This window comes from Dermacentor andersoni, chromosome 3 (genome assembly GCF_023375885.2).
Source record: "Dermacentor andersoni chromosome 3, qqDerAnde1_hic_scaffold, whole genome shotgun sequence".
Classification (NCBI taxonomy): Eukaryota; Metazoa; Arthropoda; class Arachnida; order Ixodida; family Ixodidae; genus Dermacentor; species Dermacentor andersoni.
Genome location: NC_092816.1, coordinates 133,129,857 through 133,153,100, shown reverse-complemented (window position 1 = coordinate 133,153,100; position 23,244 = coordinate 133,129,857). Strand labels below are relative to the sequence as shown.

The window sequence follows — 23,244 nt, the reverse complement described above, 5'->3', positions numbered from 1 at the left end:
TCGACTGATATTCCCAGCGAACACAGCTGAAACTCCACCATTTTGAATCAGAACTCACTGCCTACTTCTATCAGGCAGCCAGGAATCGCGACTGGAAGACGAGACAAATTTGCGAATTGTGGGTGCTTTCCCTCCGCGCACAGGCAAACGGTGCACTGCCAAGGCCTGAGTGTGCTCATGGGAAGTAATTTCGTCTTTGCTGGCCTAATAAGACGTAAAAGCGAAAAGATTTTCATCCGGATTGGTAGGAAAGCCGCGCGGCTCTATAATTGAGGATCGGCTGTACTGTTTAGTTCGATTAAATCGCATGACAGCCGTACATGGCAGAGGCTTGAGACGACACGTGCTTCTCAAGGGAGACAACGCTGGAAGACAACACTGAAGTGGTAGATTGAGGTGTCACCGAGTCGGCCATTAGGATGTCATACTTTTTGTGACAAAAAAAAAAAAAAACTCACTCGTCAACCGGTACCCCTCAACCTTGGCGTTCATCAGTTCTATTTAATTGCAGAAGCAAGGATCTCTGCACTTGTAGCATCGATGGGAGAAATATGTTCCACTCGCTCCTTGATGGATTCCGACATCGCCAACCTTTCAGCGATTGCAGCAAAGTGAGCGAAGCATCTGTTTTGGTCTACTTCAGAAGCAGGAGACGAGCGGCAAAGTCCACAACGCCTATTCTCGCCCTTAGCAGAGCCAATGGAAGCAAACGTGGTTTCTGCGGCACCTGATCAATCTGAGCAGTCTGGCCCCAAGCGAGCAGATCCCCGGTTACGGTTGCACTAGAGCAATTTTTCATCATGCGCAACCTTTCCGGATCACTACCACACTTTTGCAAACATCTCTTAGTAATTTACAGCGATAGCAGTGGGTGATAAGCTACCAAAACAAGGGTACGTATTCATGGTTGTTTGGACGCGCAAACACACTCAACGAAAAACATGTTTGATTAAATCGACAGTTACTTCATCTTCTCCTGCCGCTTTCCCCCGGAGATGTCTTGCAAGGCCCTTCTGACTTCAGCGCTAGTTATAGAAGGAACCTCTGTACCCTGTTCAGCACTACTTCCAGTCATAGTTGCGTGGTTGCTCTGAACACTGTACAGGTCAGTAAAGAATTTTTCTGCTGCTTTTACTATACCATAGAAATTGCTGGTAACACTATCTTACTTATCTTTCACTGCGTACGCCTTGCCCGGTCCTATGATAAGTCTTGTTGTCGCTGATTTCACGCTGCGGGAATTTCTTTCTGCTCCCCTAAATCTTTCCGTCGTTATAATTTCGAATATCGAATAAGTAGGTAGCAAGAACTAAATGGGGCGCAGCAAGAGAGTTTGGAAGTAATACGACTCCGGGCACTCTAGTTCGCTTAACTTGAAGATAAGAATATGCTTGGAAGAAGAAGTAATGAACCAAAATGGAGAAATAATAACTACGCTGTAGCACGCCAGAAGACAAACGCCTAGAAGAGGGGAAGAGAAGACGAGACATTAAGTACAAACGTGAGTCGCTGCATGAAGTGCTCCCCGCTATTTAAAGCACACGTACGTACAAAGAAAAAAACAAAACAAATTGTTTCACTGAAATGAAATCTGTTCCGCTGCGTTGCCAGCCACAGCTACACGACGGCTACTACGCTGCGACAAGCGCTGTGGTATACGCGAAATTTTACCATTTATTTACGGCATTTATAGCCCCACCGCCTGTGTTGTAAGAATTTCAGGAGTCTGTACTCAATATTGTACTCTTATAAATTTCAGTAGTCTGTACTCAAGATTTCCCCAAATCTTTGAGTTCGTACGTCGATCAATGCGCCGTTCACCTCTCACGACACACTACACGCGAACACAATAAAGAAACGTGCCGCACAGCTGTCCTCTTAGAAGCGGTACTCTCGAAACGGCATGCGCGCGTGGAGCACAAATTGTCGCCCGGATACGTTGCCCTCGGTCGCCGCACTGGGGAAAACAGCAGAGGAGGAGCACGATGCTCTATATGGGAGGGACTCCTCGCAAACGCTGGAGTCGACGTGGCGAGATCCAGTCGTACGCGCCGCTTCGTCCGCGCGCCGAGGGACACTGCAATAGCTGACGTGCGCTTTAGCACACAATGCCGGACCTAAAAGGAAAAGTGGCCCTTATAACTGGTAGGTTTTCATAATGACTTTTACCAAACGTGCAGTTGATTACCATAACCGCAGTAGCGTGCAACGTAAGTTTTCGAAAAAGGCGTATGACAGCACATATTCGTGGCGCCACGACGCATGCCTCATAACTTTTCAATCAGTAATCAGTTACATAATGATTAAGTGTATTCATTTCTACCCCATTGAGGTTTCATTGAGCGGGGCATTTAATATATGCTTAACGCGACGGATAATCGTAATTAGATAAATTCACCAGGACCATGTTTTCAACTCTGACATACTGGTAGTTGACTTTTTGAATTAATTTCAAGTAAGCAGTTACATCATTTAGTAGCCAAGTTAAACAGGTATAGAAATAGCAGCGCGTGGTCTTGGTGGCAAAAAAGTGTATCTATTGAACTAGTTTCTTTGTAGTAGCAGAACAATACATATGTATGCAGTATATACCTCCTAGTAGAGAGAAGCCACATGCTTGAACATTGCGAGATGTAGCTCTTCCAGCACATAACATTTCTCAAACTTAGCTAAAGGTTTATATTGCAGAATAATGACGTCGACAACCTCGCATCTGGAAACGAAACCAGCAGCAACAACAACAGGAAGAGCATAAACTTATGGAAATCCAACACCCGTACTACTATAACTTTTCTAAGGAGAAGCCTCCGTGAAAGGGTTAATTAAATATTTTCGGACGGTTCACCGTCTGCACCCCGATTTGCAGCAAAGGAATTACGCGCAGGCCACGGCAACGCCTCTAGACTACGCGAGCCACGTCACCCACACGGCCACGCATTAAAGTGTCTCAGGGATACGCAAATTTCTCATAACACTTTCTGAGGATTCGGTCCAGTTGGCGATTAAACTATCTCCATCAGTGACCAATTTTACTGGACGAGAACTTGACCAAGCAAGTGCACCAGTCCTCCGGGGAGTAAGGAATAGAAAGTTTCATTTTAATAACATAACTAGGCATTCAAAGGGACGTATTTGTTGCAGCTAGGATATTTAGATACCACTTCTGGTCTCCTTGTGTTATTCAGTAAACATAGCCCATGACTGACACATCTATGCGGGTAGCGCCAACGGCTATATATTTAAGCCTATTCTTTGTATGACTGCTGTCCTATGCGTGAGTTATGTACCAAGACACCAGCAACACCTAGCGCTTACCCTTCCTAATATCTTAGCAAATATAGTTTCGCTTTAACACGAACATTTTCTCCGTAGCAGAGTGACTAAATGTGAAGAAATAGAGCACAATACACGTGAAAAGTTTGCTTAAAGTTTGCTACTCCCATAAGCAAAATATGCTTTGGTTGTATTGTCTTCCGCTGGAAGTAGCGAGCCCTTGAAATCAGGTAACTGGTGAATAATTAATCCATGGTGTTGGCCGTGCATTGGAGGTACAGTCTATCTCTTGGTTTGCCGCAACCATACAGCGTCGATAGAACGCTGTCGAATGGCGACACGGGCGAAGGCTTACTGGGGCGCGCAGCACACAGTACATCGGCAAGTTGAGCCGCCTGAATTGTAGCTGAAAACTCACAGTCTTGGTTTACACGGGACTTCGCAGCTAACTGCATCCCGAGCTTGAAAAGGATGCCGAAGCGCTCCGGGAAGAAGTGGCCAAGGGCCACTTGCGACTATTGCACTCTGCAAGTCGCACTAATTCTTCCATTCTGCATAATCGCGCAAATAGTAAAAAATTTATTAGGCAACATCCGAAGTAATAGCATTAGGGCAATATATATCTTTAACGGCACAGCTATATAGTGTTCTAAAGAAGCATTAAGTTGAACCGCTTCTGACTTCCTAATTGTTACGCATTCGCTTTATCGTACTCTTGAAGATCATCAGAGAAATATAAAGCAGCACTGCAATACACCCACGCGCGACGCAATTGCAGTGCTCTCGAACGTGCCGCGTATGAACCAACAGCGATATTATCTTGATCTTTACTAATCTTGCCTGCTTATCGCTGTAATGAACCACCGCGAAGGAAGCAAATCGCTGGCGTTAGGTTAGCAGTTTACGATAGGTAGCGAGGCACTGGAAGTGTTAAGGGAATACATCTACTTAGGACAGGTAGTGACCGCAGATCCGGATCATGAGATTGAAATAATCAGAAGAATAAGAATGGGCTGGGGTGCGTTTGGCAGGCATTCTCAGATCATGAACAGCAGGTTGCCATTATCCCTCAAGAGAAAAGTTTATAACAGCTTTGTCTTACCAGCACTCACGTACGGGGCAGAAACCTGGAGGCTTACGAAAAGGGTTCTACTTAAATTGAGGACGACGCAACGAGCTATGGAAAGAAGAATGATTGGTATAACGTTAAGGGTTAAGAAAAGAGCAGATTGGGTGAGGGAACAAACGCGAGTTAATGACATCTTAGTTGAAATCAAGAAAAAGAAATAAGCATGGGCGGGACATGTAATGAGGAGGGAAGATAACCGATGGTCATTAAGGGTTACGGACTGGATTCTAAGGGAAGGGAAGCGTAGCAGGGGGCGGCAGAAAGTTAGCTGGGGGATGAGATTAAGAAGTTTGCAGGGACGACATGGCCGCAATTAGTACATGACCGGGGTAGTTGGAGAAGTATGGGAGAGGCCTTTGCCCTGCAGTGGGCGTAACCAGGCTCGTGATGATGGATGATGATGATGATGATGAAAGAGAAATAGGGGCATAAAGGGAAGGCTGGGAGAGATAGGCATTTATTTTGGTAGAAAAGCTGGGAATTTCGCCTCGGTCAATGTTCTTACCTACTACTCAGCATTGGGGAAATGTGATGGGAATAAAAAGGGAGGGATAGGGAGAGCAATGTTCATGATGAGAGTGAATATGTTGGTGAGTCGACATGAGCAGCAAAGTCGCTTCAAGGCCTCAAATATCGACAGCTTTCTAGCAAAAACTTGATTGGAGCTTTTACAACATGACACTGACAAGAATCCGGTCAAGGTTCCAGTAGAACTTTTTCAGACAAAGGTTGATCGGTAATATTAGCCCAATGTTTTACCCGTGACATTCTTTGTACAGAAAGTCACGGATCAGTGCACAAGACGTGTTTTGCTGTTTAGAGTACCTCGTACTGCTGGCACTCCGGACTGGCTGCACGGCCAACAAGGTGTACGTGTAGCCGAGTGAACAACACACCTAGTCCTAACCTGTGAACGAAGCTTGCACAACTTCTTTGCTAACCATGTGGTTCACTATACCGCACTAGGAACGGCAAAGAGGCGAAAATAGAAGATAACGGAACAGAGCGCAAGTCTCTAATGGCAAGCTCAACGGTAGCATATTCCAGGAATGCACTTGACTTATCCGACTTTGAAGAAGTAGAACGCAATTTAGAGCGCAGCTGAATCTTTGGAACAGACGGAAGAACTTCACTTCACTTTAATTAAATCGCATCCTTTAGAGCGTTGCCGGTATATGACTGGTTCGTTTGTAACCTTAGGTTCTGTAAACGTAAAGCTATCGCAAGTCGCTTCTTTCATTTCTCTCATTAGCCTTCGAAGAGAGGGCAAACATTTCGGACAACGCCAAGTTCGCCTGTCTGGCACACGACGGCACTTGGGGTGCTATAACGTAAAGCTATTTCAAACTTTTCTATTCCAATTCGTCAATCAGGCCTCCAAGATTGGTCAAAACATTTTTGGACCACCCCCACTTCGCCAGCCTGCCTGTCATGCGACATCGCGAAGCCCGCGATAGCTCCCAATGTGACACGACGTGCACACGCTGATTATGCATCATTTTACCGAAGAAAAGAAAAATAATCATTTCTGATTCGACGCCTTTTCGCCATTAATCCTCTGCCATTCGTCAAAAGGATCAGGCTGCACCCACTTCACCTGTCTGCCACTCGGCGTCACAAAACCGCGAAGACTCATTGCGTCAAAGTGACGTGTAGGTGTTGGAGATGCATTAATTTGCCAAACAAAACTCGAAATTTTTTCTGAATAGCCGGAGGCTGCCCTGTTTCCAAAGGAATAGAAGGTGGCTGCCGCACATCGCCCAGGCATGGCTACTCGTGCCTGCCGGAGAGCATGGGTTTATTTTCGATAAGAAAACGTTTCACGTGGCCGTATAACGTTATTGAGCCCTTTCGGCACGTTTACGACATCGCTCTACCAACTACTCTTTGCTGAGGATCCGTTTCAGCATCATTATTGAGCCTCCGTTGCATGCCGCCGCGATTTTCGACCAGCTACCGCAGGCTAAGTTAGGGAAAGCGGACCAATCGCAGACGCCGGAGCCACCGTCTTGATTCGGTTATCAATTTTGAATGCACTAGCCCGGCCTCATCGAATCCTTCTCCATGTGAGCGTGCTCCTCGCCTTTTGTCAGCGAATTAGATAAGACAAGCCGCTCAGTGTAGGCAATATGTTCTTCAAGCAAAGAAAGGTGACTTCCTGTGAACGAGGAGAGTGCTTGATTGGTCCGTTCAGACAACTCTGCCGGTCACCGCCTCATGCTTGCGTCGGCGGTTCCGCAAATGTGACGCCAGGAAACATATTGGAATACCTTTACGTTATAGGGCCCTAGTTTTCTGACTTGACGTGTACAGGCCGATTAGGCAAATTTAGATGGAACGAAAGAAAAAATATATTCAGGATGCTACAGCTATTTCACCATAAGGCTTACGCTTTTTGTCAATTTCCTGTCGGGCTGTGATCACTTAGCTTGTCAGTCACGTGACGTCGGAAAGCCGCGAGAGCCCACCACTTCAGACGGACGTGCACGCTCTAAACATACTTTAATATACCGAACGATACAGAATGTTTTTTTAGGAACAGCCGAAGACAGCCCGTTTCCAAAAAGAAAGGAATATTGGTTTCCACCGATCACTCTTGCATTGGCTATTCGGGGTTTCCAGTGAGAATAGATATTTTTTTTTCGTATATAGACAATTTTGCGTGGCGATATATAGGTATTGAGCCATTTTCCCCACTATATTGCATCGCTATGGCACCCTTTCATAGCGTAGGATCTGTTTCAGGAGCCTTTTTAATTCCCATTTGCACGCCGTCACGACTTACGACCATCCAACACGTGCAAACTGAACAAACGGAAGTTCACCAAGTCTACACTCCGCTTCCAGCCTCCACACCCGGTTATCTACTTTCTGTGCGGTAGTTCGGCCCGCTATATTTTGTCTATAAGTAGACAAGAAAAACTTGTCAAGTTAGGCAATCCTATCCGCTTTGAAAGGAGACAAAAGTGCCTTTTTTCCAAAACTAGGAGAGCGTTTGATTGGGCGTGTCAGCGCCCGATCATTGCGCACCACCGCCCAGTACTTGCATCTGCGGTTACGTAAATTTCACGTCATGAGATGGCGATAAAATAACAGTAGGATAGCATGCCATTAGGCCACACTTAGGCTGCATATAACGCTTTCGAACACCTATTAGGTAATTTGCCACAAACATATTACATCACCAGAAAATTAGTTTTAACGTCGGCCTCCCTCCCCTTTGAATTTTTGTGACATTTTGTCTCGGCTTCGCTCACAGTTCTCTCAGGGCAACGGGATAAACTCGGCATTGTACGTAAAAGACAGCTACAACGGTTTGTATTGCTTGCACAGGTTATTTACTACAAAGGCCGGAATTAGACCACAACATGTGAAATTTTTCTATACATGTCCCACAACGGTCCCCCAATTTAAATGTGTATATATATATATATATATATATATATATATATATATATATGTGTGTGTGTGTGTGTGTGTGTGTGTGTGTGTGTGTGTGTGTGTGTAAAAAAGGTGCCTTGTATAGCTCACCAAATAAACCGGGAAAATATACAACGATCCAGTTATAGCATAAGCTTAACTAAAAAGGACTTGAAATTTGCAAAGACGATCCAAGACCAGGCCAAAGCCACCGTGCAATCACCCCCAACACAATTGCAGAGGTTGATGAACTGATTAGACAATAACGGAGGATAAGCATCGATGAACTGGCAGAGTGTGTGAACATCAGTCATGGCTCGCATCACACCCTAAATCATGAACATCTCGGTTATCGGATGTTGTGTGCGAAATGGATGCCCAACGTTTTGAACCACCACCAGAAGACCAGAAGACTCATCTGATCCGGTATCACAATGAGTGTGACGACGTCTTGTGTGCAATTGTGACTGGGGACGGATCATAGTGCCACTACTACGAGCCTAGAACAGCTTACAGTGGGAACATTCGAACTCATCGCCCCAAAAGAAAGCAAAGTTTGTCATTTCCGCCGGAAAGGTGTTGTTGGCTTTCTTTTCTCAATCATCAGGGGCTATTACTGATCGAATTTGCTAAACCTTGACAGACTATCAATCGTTTCCGGTATTGTGAAACGCCGGATAGGCTGCGTGTCACAATCAAGAACAAACGACGTGGAAAATTGACGAATGGGGATATCTTGCTCCATGACACTGCCCGTACCCACGTCGCTGATGTGGTTAACACAAAACTGGCAATGTTCAAGTGGGAAACGCTGCAACATCAGCCATACAGCCCTGACTTTGTCACCTAGGGACTTTTACACATTGGCGCAATTGAAAAAAGAGCTCAAGGGAACCTGACTTTGTGGGTGACGACGGCGTGAAAAAGTCGGTTACATACTTTTTCAAGCAGCAACCCAAGAAGTTTTGTAAGACGGGGATCACGCGAATCGTTAGTCAGTGAGACAAATTTCTAAATGCTCGTGGAGGCTACTTTGAAACAAAGTACCTTGCTAGTCATATATTCACATTGGCTCACTTTCATTTGCCTCGCCCTCGTATATGTTGCAGAAGTTCTGCTTAATATATATTCTCTCAGTTCAGAGTATAGTTTCGGTGCAATTACTCACAATACACGACCGGTGACAGCTTCTCCTGCGTAATACATAGGAACACAGGAAAATTTTCCTGGCCATTGCATATTATACCGTAGTGGTGACGGTAAAGAAGGCAGCCAAAACTGGGATTAACGAAACTAGTTTTTCATTAGGCGAACTTGTGCGCTCAAAACTAAGCTACATTCAAACAACAACGATAGCGGCGAACACACTCAGCGATCGTCGAAAATTTTCGTCGCACGATGAAATCAGAGAACACAAAAGGTCCGGTGAGTACGCTAGTGGATAGGACCATTCACATCTTTCGAGAAACTACTGATAGATGCAAGCCCTTCCCTGCACTGTGCGATAATATTTCTTACACGGTAAAACGCGGTCACCCGATAAAGGTAAACAAGTACACGTAAACAAGTACAGGTAAACAAGTACAACATAGGAGAGCGAAACACAAAAGGACACTTATTTAGAGTAACGAAACAACGAAAGAAATAAAGTGCGAAGTAAAACAGTCCAAAAAAAGAAAGTCCCAAGCTCACCTACACAAAGTACCAAACTTCATTAGCGCTGGTAAATTGGCTTAAGTCGCACAACGAGAACTATTTCAGGTCGTGAGCGGCGCCGCTGTGATACGGCCTCTAGTACGGCGTCATAGTCGAGTGCACCAATGCGTAGGATGATCTTGTAGGGTCCGAAATAACGGGGTAAAAACTTCTCACTAAGTCCTCGTCGGCGTATTGGTGTCCAAACCCAAACGCGGTCGCCGGGCTGGTACTCGGCGTAGCGTCGTCGAAGGTTGCAGGTCCTCTGCTGGTTCTTGATCAGCAGGCGGGCGAGCTTTTGGGCGTCTTCGGCGCGCTGGAGATAGGTGGCGACGTCAAGATTTTCTTCGTCGATGACGTGCGGAAGCATGGCGTTGAGAGCCGTCGTCGGGCTCCTGCCGTAAACCAGCTGGAACGGCGCGATCGTTGTTATTTCTTGCATCGCCGTGTTGTAAGCGAAGGTTATGTACGGCAGATAGCCATCCCAGGTCTTGCGTTCGATGTCGTCGTACAGTGCTAGCATGTCTACGAGGGTCCTATTCAGGCGCTCCGTAAGAGCATTCGTCTGCGGGTGGAAGGCAGTTGTCCTCCTGTTGCTTGTCTGGCGGTATTGTAGAATCGCTTGGGCATGCTCCGCTGTAAAGGCCGTTCCTCTGTCGGTGATGAGGATTTCTGGAGCGCCATGTTACAGCAAGATGTTCTCGACGAAGAATCTCGCCACTTCAGCTGCGCTGCCTTTTGGCAGAGCTTTCGTTTCAGCAAAACGAGTGAGGTAGTCCGTCGCCACGACGATCCCCTTATTTCCGGTTGTTGGCGTCGGAGAGGGCCCCAACAAGTCCTTCGCGATCGGCTAAAATGGTCGGCAAGGAGGCTCGATCGGCTGTAGTAATCCCGCTGGCCTTGTCAGTGCTGTCTTACGTCGCTGGCAGTCTCAGTATGTCTTGACGTAATGGGTGACGTCGGAGGTCAGGCGCGGCCAGTAATGTTTTTCCTGTATCCTCGATAGTGACCGGGAGAATCCAAGGTACCCAGCGGTCGGATCATCATGTAGGGCGTGCAGTATTTCTGGACGCAGCGCTGAGGGAACAAGAAGGTAGCTCGCGCGGACTGGGGAGAAGTTCTTCTTTACGAGTAGGTTTTTGAAGCGAGAACGAAGACAATCCTCACCTAAATACCCTAGAGACAACGTCGGTGTGCTCTTCCAAATATTCGACGAGGCTTTTTAGCTCCAGGTTTGGTCGTTGCTGTTCTGCGATGTTTCCCGCGTTTACTATTCCAAGCAAGGCGTCATCATACTCGTCATCTCGCGGCTGTGGGTCGATGGGGGCGCGTCATAGGCAATCGGCATCATAGTGTTTTCGTCCGAACTTGTAGGTTACAGTGTTGTCATATTCTTGTAGTCTGAGGCTCCACCGCGCCAGCCGTCCGGAAGGGTCCTGTAAGTTCGTATAATGGTTTCCAGCAAGCACGGACGCGAGCAAAAGAAGTAGAAACAGAAACAAGTCCAGCGTCGTCCTGTCTGTTTCTACTTCTTGTGCTCGCGTCCGTACTTGCTGGAAACCATTATACGTTCACCATGCACCAACTGGCCCAGCAAACTACTCTGCTAAACTCCTTTAAGTTCGCTAGCAAACAAAATGCGTGATGCTTGCAGACGACGTTGAATTGTCTGCCATATAGGTAAGAGTTGAATTTCAATGTAGCCCAAATAATGGCGAGGCATTGCTTTTCGATTTTGACAGTGGCCGGCTAGCGTAAGCTATCACCTGTGGAAGTCCGTGTTTCCTCTGGATTAGGACGGCACCGAGGCCTAGGCACTGGCGTCAGTGTGAATTTCGGTATCAGCGTCCTTATCGAAGTGCGCAAGTACTGGAGGCGACTGCATACGTCGTTTGAGTTCTTGAAACGCGTCAGCCTGCGGCGTTACCCCCTTGAACTCGATATCAGATTTAGTTAGTGTGTCAGCGGCTCAGCGATCCGTGAAAAGTCCTTGACAAAGTGTCTGTAGTAGGCACACATGCCAATGAATTGATGCACTGCCTTCCTGTCGATGGGCTGCGGGAACTTTGCGATGACAGCTGCCTTCTGCGGGTCAGGGAGGACCGCAAATTTGCTGGCAGTGCGTCCCAGGAACAGAAGCTCATCGTAAGCGAAACGGCACTCTTCCGGCTTCAGAGTGAGCCCTGATGACTTGATGGACTCTAGTGCTGTCGCAAGCCGCCTAAGATGATCGTCGAAATTTCTGGCGCAGACAACGGCGTCTTCCAAGTAAACAAGACTGGTCTGCCACTTCAGTCCTGATAACACCATGTCCGTAACGCGCTGGAAAGTTGCAGGCGCTGAGCACAGTCTGAATGGCATGACCTTGAACTCGTAGAAGCCCTCTGGCGTGATGAAGGCGGTCTTTTCGCCATCTCTCACATCGACCTCTATTTGCCAGTGACCAGACTTGAGATCCATTGACGAGAAGTATTTAGCGTTGCAGAGCCGATCCAATGCGTCGTCTATCCGTGGTAGGGGTATACATCCTTCTTTAGGACCTTATTCTGTTGACGGTAATCGACGCAGAAACGTACAGTTCCGCCCTTTTTCTTCACCTAGAGAACAAAAGATGCCCACGGGCTTTTCGACAGCTGGATGATGTCATCGCGCTGCATTTCGTCGACTTGTTGCCTAATAGCTTCACGTTCTCGCGTCGGCACTCGGTACGGGCTCTGGCGGAGTGGTCGAGCGCATTATTCGGTTATTATGGGATGATTTGCGACTGGTGTTTGTTGAATCCTCGATGACGTCGAAAAACAGCCTTTGAATCGAGGGAACAGACTTTTGGAGCTGTTGCTACTTAATCATGGGGAGACTTGGATTTATGTCGAAGTCAGGTTCGGGAATTACGTTTGTCGGGGTAGATGTGGCTCAATCCAAGCGAAGAAACGTATTGCGGCTTTCCAGCATTTTCTCGGTGTATGCGATCGTCGTGCCCCTATTGATGTGCTTGAACTCCTGGCTGTAGTTTGACAGCCTAACTTTCGCTTTCCCTCCGTGCTGTCGAGCAATCCCTCTTGCGATGCGAATGTCACGTTTAGCAGTAGACGCTGGTCACCCTCGATGACGCTTTCTAGGTCTGCTGGTGTTTCGGTACCGACGGAACTACCAATGTTCCAGCGAGGCCGGATGCTCACTTCGTCGTCAAGCACACTCAAGGCGTGGTGACTACGGCAGCTCTCCAGTGGTATCGCTTGATCTTCCGACAGTGTTATCGTCATCGACTTTAGGCCCATCACGGCGACGTGTTGGATCAGGCAGTCGATGCCCAGAATGACGTCTCGTGAGCACTGTTGGAGGATAACGAAGGTGGCAGGGCAGCTCCAGTCATGAACGACAATTCTTGCCGTGCAGATTACAGTTGGCGTTATTAGGTATCCTCCAACAGTCCGAATTTGGGGGCCTTCCCACACAGCCTTAACTTTCTTCAACTTGGCAGTGAAGGGTCCACTGATGACGGAGTAGTCGGCTCCTGTGTGCGGTGACTGCGTGGCCATCGAGAAGCCCTCGACGAGAAGCACGTTGACGTCGGTGCTTCCTTGTTTTGCGTTGCAGTTAGCTTTCAGTCTCGCATCGCGGCTGCGGTTTGTACGTGGCGGCATCAGGTCCTTGGTCGGTGCGTTCTTTGCTTCCAGACTTCGTCGGGGTGACGGCGTGTCGTTGTTATGACGTCTAGATAGTCTCTTCGGCGTATTCGTGGGCGGTAGAGGAACCTCATCATTTCGACGAATAGCAACCACATCTCCATCGGTTGCTGCTTTTAGTTTTCCGGATATGGGCTTGCAGAGCGGGCCAGGGCTTGGCCAGTGTATGGTCGGCGTTGCGGGGACAGGTAGCGGCCAGGTAACGGTGAACGGGATGGTCATCGAGAGTTGCACTGAGTGGCGGCTAAATAATCGGTGATTTCACGCGGGCGCTCACCAAGCTGTGGACGCGGCGCGTTGACGGCGAACCCTCTCAGTCCAAAGTCACGATATGGGCATCGGTGGCACACATAGCCGGCTTTTCCGCAGGGATAACAGAGCGGGCGGTGTTCGGGCGCTCGCCGAATATTCGTCTTCGTCGCGCAGCTGCGCTGGGTGACGGGTGGGCGTGCTGTGCCCAGAGTTTTCTCGATCGTCGATGCCTGGAATCAGTCCGGCAAAAAGTTCTTGTTTGACTCCCCGCATCAGGAAGCGGGTTTTTTTCTCCTCCGACATTTTCGCCAGTACGTGGTCCGAGTCTTCCAATGCAAAATACACATGTCGCAGCTTGTCATCGCTTTCTCAGCTGTTAAACGTAGCGACCCTCTCATACGTCTCCAGCCAGCTTTCCGGGTCCTCATGTGGAATCGCGGAACGTGGGTGGCTCCCTGGGCTGCTGCAGAACTATTGGCGTCGCTGCGGCTCCCATTGGGTTGTCTTGGCCAAGATCTTGGTCGTTTCTAGTAGAAGTGTGTGTTCCGGGTGCAGATTCTGTAGCCGGCGGCTTGCTCGATGGTCCGGGACGACATTGGTGTTGTCTTTGCGGTGCGGGCTTGGATCACGGCTTGTGGGGGACATCCCGTACATGAACGTAAAGCTCCTGCGCTATATATCACGTATTGATGACGGTGATGAAGGCAGCAAAACTGGGATTAACGAAACTAGTGTTTTAGTGGGCGAACTTGTGCCCTGAAAAGTAGGCTACACTGAAACAACAACGATAGAGGCGAACACACGCGGCGATCGTAAAAAATCTCATCAGCTGGGAAAGCGCCTCGGCTTTTACACACCAGTCATCGAACGTTCCAGAGTAGTCGCTGGTACCAGCGTGTCTTCCGGAAAGTTCTACGTCATTCGCGTCGCACGATGAAATCAAATTACACAAGGTTCGGTGACACAGACAGCGGATAGGACCATTGATAAATTTCGAGAAACTTATGATAGATGCAAGCGCGTCTTGCGCTGTGCGATAGCATTTGTTAGGCGGTGAAACGCGGTAACACCATAAAAGATGAAGAAACACACGTGTCAATGTGTACAAAAATGTAAGCAAAAGTACTGAACGACAAAGCTTCGTCAAAATATTTGTCTTCAACTTGTTCATTTCATGGCCTTTTCATTTGTTATATCAGCAACATGCACTGCTTTCCTGGTTTCGAACTGATCTATTTCATAAGTTCGTGTGACGTTTTCTTTCCTTATTAAATAGACAAAATAACACGGAAGCATTCATATCAGTTATCAGAATCAGAATAGAATCAGAATCATCAGAATATACATATGAGTATATTCTTTTAGAAAATATACATATTTTACTTGTCTTGAGAGGGTGTAGCGCTCAATAATTCGTTTGCAGCATCTTTGGTAATGGCAATGCAGTTATTCATGCATTTGATCCATCGACAAATTCATAAGCAGGAGGCCGAGCTGCAACGTGAGCCCACCCCGCACGAAATTTCTGGCTACGCCACCACCTTGGTGGCGTTTGCAGTTATACTAGGACAGCGTGGTAAATATTCATCCACTCGCAAACTACATTCATAACAGCACGGAACACTTGCTTACGTCATATATTGCAAAGGCCACCAATACCCACACATTTCCCTCTGCGACATCCCTCTGCGACAGCTTGAGAGGAAGACTGAGTACTTCCAAGACGTGGAAGTTATTGAGGTATTTAATCAACCCGGCCAGCAGCAAAACGGAATCCCACCACAATATGGCCCGAGTAATTCACCAATTTCCTGAAAACGAGGCGGACCTCCTTTTGGCTCTCAAGGCCCAGTACTTCCCCACACAGACATCGGAGCCTCTGCCACCCTACACCGGCACCCCTAACGAGCTCCTAGATGAGGACATTCATCTACATGAGGTAACAGCGGCGATAATGGGCTTGAGACACCACACAGCCCCGGGAATGGACCAAATTACCAATAAGGCACTTATAAACCTTGACAGCCCCTCGCTAGTAGAGCTTACCGCTCATCTTAACGAAGTATGGAGGAAAGGAAACCTTCCCGAGGACTGGAAAATAGCCGAGGTTCGTCTGATACCGAAGCCAGGCAAGCCACCAGCCATTGAGAACCTACGACCGATCTCCCTCACTTCGTGTGTAGGAAAGCTCCTAGAGCACATCGTTCTCAACCGGCTACAACCATTCCTGGAGGATTCGGGGAAACTTCCAACAACGATGATAGGATTCCGTCCACACCTCTCAACTCAAGACATCCTACTTCAGCTGAAAGAGGAGGTGATTGTACCAGCGACACGCAACTCCCCCACGGCTATCCTCGCCTTAGATTTTAAAGGGGCGTTCGATAACGTCAAGCACACAGCAATCTTACAGAGGCTAAACGCGCTGGGCTGTGGGGCCAGGACGTACTCCTATATCAGAGATTTCCTCTCAGATAGAAAAGCCATCCTAAAGGTCGGGCACAAAGCCACAAACCCCTTCCTACTGGGCGGGCGCGGCACACCACAGGGCGCAGTGTTATCCCCTCTCCTTTTCAATATCGCCCTAATAGGCCTACCGCCGCTCCTCGATAACATCCCAGAGATCCGGCATGGCCTATATGCCGACGACATTACCATCTGGTCGTCCACAGGGTCCATCGGGGAAATTGAGAACCGCTTGCAGGAAGCTACAGACGTGGTGAGCGACTATGCTAAGTCATGCGGGCTCAGCTGCGCCCCCCAAAAGTCGGAGCTACTCCTGGTCTCACCGCGAAAGAAGCACACATCCGACTCGCCCACTATCAACATACAACTGGAGGGACACACCATCGTTCCGTCTCAGAGCGTAAAGATATTGGGAATGGTTTTCCAGTCGGATCGCACCAATACAATATTAATTCAAAAGCTGAAAAATACAACAGCCCAAGTTACGCACATGATCCGGCGAATAACAACCAAGACAAGAGGCATGGGGGAGGCGGACACGCTTCGGCTTGTCCAAGCCTTCGTCGTGTCTCGAATAACTTACGCTATTCCATACGCACTACTCAACGAGACGGAACTGAAGAAAATCAACACAATGATCAGAAAGGCATATAAGCAGGCGATGGGCCTGCCAACCAGTACGTCCACAGAACGCCTACTACGACTAGGTGTGCACAACACGGCCGAGGAGCTGATCGAGGCACATTTATCCAGTCAGCGAACAAGGCTGGCGGTTACGGAAGCAGGGAGGTCCATTCTCTTACGCCTGGGGCTCTCTGCCCCTCTGAGCCATCCGCCGCCTCAGACTGTGAGCTTACCCCATGCCATCCGGAGAAACATCACCGTACGTCCTCTACCTCGCAATATGCACCCAGTGCACCACGCAGAGCGAAGGGAGGCCCGCGCCCTGGCCATACACAAGCGATACGGGACTTTACCCTCTACAGCCTACACGGACGCGGCTTCTTACTCCAGACGCGCAGCCACAACAGCCACCGTAGTCGTCAACACAGAACATCGGAGCAGCATTTCGCTCACACGAAACAATCCCCTCCAAGCCGAGGAAGCGGCCATAGCCCTCGCGCTCTCCCAAACAGAGGTTGAAGTCATAGTGACCGACTCCCAACAGGCGTGCCGCAACTTTGCTAGTGGCAGAATTCATAGCACTACGCTCCGGATCATCAATCAAAAGCCGCCAACGAGATCAGTCATGATCATCTGGGCGCCAGCTCATCAAGGCATTCCTGGCAACGAGGTCGCCAACCACGTGGCTCGAGATCTGACCCACCGAGCCGACGCCGAGGAATCTGAACCCGAGCGCATGCACCCTCTAGTCTCTTACCAAGACATCACACAACATTACAAGCTAATCCGCAGAACATATGCACCCCCACACAAGTCACTACCTAGAGAGCAGGAGCGATTCCTCCGAGCTCTACAGGTTAATACATTCCCCCACCCAACCAGAAATCACCTCATTGACCCTACAAAATTCTCTCCGCAATGCCGCTTCTGCGCAGAGCCCGGGTCCCTCTGGCACATAGTAGGGGGTTGCAGAGCGGCACCATTAAATCCTCCGAACCCTTACCCCACTAACGAGCTTTGGGAGAGAGCCTTGGCCAGCTCCGACCTCGAGGATCAGCAACGGCTGATTGCGAGGGCCCAGGACGCGGCCCGAGCTCAAGGCATTCTGGAATGAGGACGCCTCTCCGAAGCTTCATTCACCGAATAAAAATGTTTATTCTCTCTCTCTCTCTACCTTAAAAAATTAATATATGGTGTTTTTAGTGTCAAAACCAGTTTCTGGTATCGAGGCACGCCGCACTGCAGGTCTAGGGAAATTTCGACCATCTGAGGTTCTTTAACGTGCACCTAAATCTAAGTAGACGTGTGTCTTCACATTTCGCCCTAATTACTTCTACCTTTGCCTACACATCACTCATAATGTGCCCTTTAATTAAACCCAATATAAACAAGGTGCCTTGTTCGGTCACCTTGGACACTGGAGAAATCAACGACGAGTTCCCTGTGAAGCCTGAGAATGTAAGAAAAAGAGGCATTAGTAATTACTTCCATCTCTTCTATTTGAGCCAGGTACGTGAAATTTTGGCCACGCATTAAACTTAACGTTCCCCTTAGTCTTGCGATAGATATGGTGACTCCAACCCAATTTGTGCCGTCGTCTTTGGAGTCACCGTGGTTTCGTATGAATTCCAAGTGCGATGTCATCACAGCTGCGCACCGCATGATGTGCGGACGAGGGAAAACATCTGAGCGTCAGCCGACAAGGACGGTGGCTTCACGCAGCGGCGCCTTCTCGCGCTCGCGAGGGGTGGGCGCAGGAGGAAAAGAAGGAAGTTACGTTAGTGCGCATGTCCAATTCTGCTGTGGCTGTGGCTGCACATTCCACGGCTGAGCGCGACCGCGTCTGCAATAACTTGGAGGTAACCTAGCTCGAAGGCTGGTTGACCAGAGGTATCTGCCGCTTTGTGTACGCTGCTTTCTCGCGCGCCCAGTTCACGTTTCCGCAAGAGGCAGCACGATGGCAAGTTCTCTGCCCGCTGCTGCCAGCCTTCATCACGCCCGTGCTCTGGCAGGGAGTGTCTGCGGTCACCGACTGAGATGTGTTCGTTTTTGCCTGTGGGTGCATGACACACTGTTTCTTTGGCATTGTTTATGTAGGTAGTAAGCGAATTTTCACAGCAGGTTATAAAGCTGATACAACTACTAAGCGTGTTTCGTATAGCTAATAGCTTGCTATCGCAATCAATGCTCCGCCTTTCCGGCGAAACTGCGACTTTTTTTTTACCTAATTTTATGTTGGTGCTCTAAACATATTTTTTTCGGACTCTCGGTACCATTGCACCAGGATGACACCTTCAAACACTTGAATTAGGAGGTTTTTTGGAAAGGCATTATTGGATTCACAGCCACCGTAGCTTGTCTGAGAGGCGTCGATAGTGATAGCGTCGACGTTTGCCAATTTCAGCTGCTTCATTGTTGCTAAAATCTTCTATGACCGTTTCCATTACAATCACGAACTCGTCTTTAGTTCGAGCGTGCTTATTCGACAACCAGTTCTCACTGCGCGAGTTGCACAGCAGCTGTCTCCTCTGGTCAGTACAAATCACTGGACACGCTGAAATCCGTAAGTTGGCACACAGAAGTCTCTAGTGTTCCGGCACTCGTTGCAATCAATTGTTTTTCGAACGAATCGGCCTGCTGCTTGTCTAAAGTGGTCGAGCTCGATATAGCGGGAATTTACTGCCCCTTAAATGTGATTTTCGCACAGCGCGTGTTCCCGAGGTAGCAAGCGTGCACTAATACTCTCGAGCGTATAGTGAACAGGGGCCGAATCTCATAACGGTTCGGAATACGAACCGTTCGCTTCGCCGCTTACGTCCCTAGATGTGCCACTCTCAAAGCAGTGGTGGAAGAAGTGGAGGACGCGACCAATAGATGAGAGGGTGCTACCTCTGAAGTGTACGTCATTATATGACGAGCTAATCGTGGATTCCAGAATGTTTCTGCTTGCTAAATAAATGTGAAATATAAATTAAATATCATACGCCAAGTTCTGAAGTATAAACGTGTGGCGCCTGGCGTTTACGCAATGCAGATGTAATTTATTATTGTTCTTCTTTTTCATTCTCAGCCGACAGGCGGTATCGCAAGCGTAAATGAGTTGGCAGACCGCAGCGCTATGTCGTGTGCTACCAGAAGCTCGCACGATGCACGTAACAGGAACGCACTGCCAGCGCTTCCTAAGTAGCGAGCGCGACAAAATCGTGAACTGGTTCTTTAGGGACACCTTTACTAGCCGACTATATCAATTTTCTTTCTTTTTTGGCCCTTCGTCATCGGCTCGGACATGACTCGCTCACCGACGCGCTGCCGCTACCCCTGCGATCTGCCCCACGGCGCGTCGCGTGATAGAAGCAATGAAACTTGAAATCGAACAATACGATATACGGGCCCTGCATTGTCTGCGCGAAGTAAAATCGAAGATTGGGGTGCTGACGGTGCGCGCTGTGCCGTGAAATTGAGGAACAAAGTGCGGCACTCCCGAACTAGAGAAAAAAGGGCAGCCAAATAAGAGATCTCCACAATATCTTCGCATCCTGACTGTATAGTTTTACCAGCCTAACGAAAGAAGCGCTGGACCAGCCTAGGTTGAACCCTTATGATTGCTGAACGGCGATCTGCGAGCTATTCACGCTAGCGATAGCACTGGGAATTCGATCTCACCATGCAAATATCTCCTTGGCATTGGCTTTGAAGTGGAGGTCACGGGAAAGCTGACCCAGCCTTTCTACCGCTCATCACGGTAATTGCGAGAGCAACTTTGTGGACAGTGTCGGCAGCAGAGATCTAGGCCATTCCGATGAATTCTTCGCGTCCGACCGACCTTTGGGAGCTTCATGCCGGTGGTGATGAACCGCAGCGCGCAATATTCCTTCCTCTGCGTGGAATGACCACTGGTACGCTTGCACCTGAGTCTCCTCCATTTGACAGCGTAGCCTGCAAAAGGTCTATTTAGAAAGCCGGCAAGGATGGTGCAACTCATTATCCGTCACTTCTTCGAACGCGTATCGCACTCCCAGCCGCCAACGCACGCGCGCGCGACGCCCCCGTGTGTCCGGGGTCGTGCGACCGGCGCGCGCGGCCAGAGTCGAAAGTCAACAGCCAAGCCACAGCAATGGAACCCAAAGCGGACTACCCCTTCGCCGGTTCCTACGACCGGTTTGCTTTGAAGATGATTGACAGATGCATGACGTATTCATAAATTGCGATACGGCCCCACTGCCTCTGACGACCTGTGACGTTACCAAAATTTTGGCCAATCAGGTGAGGCCAAGCGAACGGTTCCCCAACCGAACCGTTGTAAGATTCGGCTCCTGTCCTGCGCTTACAAGCACCCACTGAAGCAGCATCGTAGTGACCTGGCCAACGTTGGCACAGCCCCACTTTGCCTGAGAATTATACCAATACAAATCACAACATTGCCTGTAAATCCGCAACTATCTACGCAGAAGTAATATAACCATCAGTGAGCCCTATGCTCAAACCATTGCACGTTCACACGAAAGCCCATACGTTAAACCGGATGAGGGGCAACATGGTAGAAGTACGCGGGTGAGCGTCAAATGTGGACTTGATCGTTTTCACAAGTACATAATTGTTACTGTCACATTTAATCGTCATCTTCTTCTTTGGTTGTTCACGCGCTTCGAAGTAATGCGTTCGGTTGGCCTCCGAATGTCACGCGCATCTTAGTACATTCCTTATCTAAGCGCCATCGGTTGCATGCTTGAAGGCTTGGCTAGCACTCGTTATTTTTTATTGGAAACAAGGGACAGATACAAATGCCGAAAAGTGAAACTGTTTCCTTTCTGAGAGCGTTGTTTACGCTTTATAATGGTTCACGGTGGCTTCAGACCATTGCCTCTCGCATGGGCGGTGACAAGTACCAACCTTGTTCATTTCATACACGAGTCATCGCGGTGAAATCGTGCTGGTCCCCATGACTAGCTTCACCACATCAGTCACGTGTGCACGTAGGCACACAGCATTTCGAGGGCGCAAATGCGAGATTTCGAAATCTCTACAGGCTTTCAGGTCTTCTGTCGGAGCTCACGCTCTTCATGACGTACGCCTACTAATATTTTGCCTAGGTGCCGAAGTGTTCAACCATGCTATAATGATTATGTATTTTCGCGGTCATATAAGGCAAGTTACGTTTCATAGCTTTAAGAACACAACCAGCTACGAAAGACGCTCATACACAAGATGTTGCGTATAATTTAGTTTCTGCTACAGCTTGCTTATGCAGCCTTAGTTTATTGAACATTTGTTACAGTAACTTTTCTCGCACTGTGCTCTTTTTTTTTTGCGAGCGACAGGCGCCTCGGTGGGCATTGGCGAATGCACGGCGAAGCATCTTGCTTCGCTTGGCTGCTGGCTCTCCCTGACTGGGCGGAACACCGCGAATCTGGAGAGAGTGGCTGAAGCTTGCTGCGCACAGGGGCTTCCTCGGGACAAGGCAAGTAGCCGGTGGTGCCGAGCAGAACGTTTATTCACACAAAACACGAAACCGGCACTTGAATAACTGTCCAGATGACAGCCACACAACCTCAATATTGGCTTATATTAACGCAAGTGTGATTGTAGGCTTATGATCAACACAACAGAACCTCTGTAAATTTAAAGAGTAACTGTGAGGGTTTCTGGTTAAAACATATCAAAATGCTTCTGTCGATCCACTATACTTTCAAAAATGCTAAAGAAAAGGAAACGGAGGAAATACCAGTTACCAATGACGTCAAGAAATTTCCTTCACTATTTTTTGCTTCTTGATTGCAAAGGATACTGAAGGTGCTAGTTCAGGAAAGATGAGGTGTAATATTTAGCCTGACGTCACAGAACATGCAGTTTGATGGTGACAGTGTTCTGTTGAGCGATACAGGATGTACCTTGCAAAACATGACTGAGGGCCTGTAGCCGGCAAAATCGGTATAAATTCACTAATCGTCAAGAACCACGCAACCTCGAACAGCACAACAGAAATTCATTTTTGTAATGATAAGTTAGTCTCTTGAATAATCACAAGAGTATAATACTTATCTTAGACAAATCGCCCCAATGGCATTGGAGCGCGAGAAAGATGTCTCCGTGCGGCTATATATAGGTGATATCGTGAGCTAGGGAAATTTACAAGCATGGAATTCTGTCGGTTAACGCGCGACCGGGATATCTGTAGGTTGCTTGGCAAGACCGTCACTGTGCAATGTACGGTAGGCGTCACCCTTGTGTAGAGCGCGGGAATGGCGGCCGCCGGGCCGCTCCGCAACCAGCCAGCGACGTCTAACGGTAGCTGCTGGGCTCGAAATACGAAGTGTCTGTGCACGCGCCACCGGCGCGTCTAATCTCGGGCCCACTCTCTCACATGTGCACAGTGATCCATGTTGGCGAGAGGTTTATTGAAGAAAGCCACATACGCAGTGCGTTCGTGGCTGAGCTCGATAAAGTGTCGGCGTGCCTGACGTTCATTGAAACGCGGCCCGTGCCTAGTGCGTTTGTGGCGCATCTTCCTAAAGGATTGGGTTGCTGTACTTGAGGATCTCTTGAGACGTGGTTTCGACTCCGTTCGGCATCGTAGAAATTTGAGGGTTCTTTTTCGTTATTGCAGAGACGCACATTCCCCGTGGTACACACCTAGTTACCCAAGTTGGCGTCAAATACGTTCATTGAAAATCGGTACACGTCTACTGGCACATATACAGC

General features: G+C 48.5%; 1 protein-coding gene across 1 annotated transcript in view; it reads left to right on the top strand.

Annotated features, from left to right (window-relative positions):
- Nucleotides 1-1,966: 1,966 nt before the first annotated feature.
- The window catches only part of LOC126525258 (uncharacterized oxidoreductase TM_0325-like), a 60,663-nt gene continuing 39,385 nt past the window's right edge, over nt 1,967-23,244 (top strand). Inside the window, exons 1-2 of the mRNA XM_072287296.1 lie at nt 1,967-2,145; nt 21,864-22,003. Of these exons, the coding sequence (XP_072143397.1) occupies nt 2,109-2,145; nt 21,864-22,003 (177 nt within the window). The 5' untranslated portion in view covers nt 1,967-2,108. The remainder of the gene's footprint in view (nt 2,146-21,863; nt 22,004-23,244) is intronic.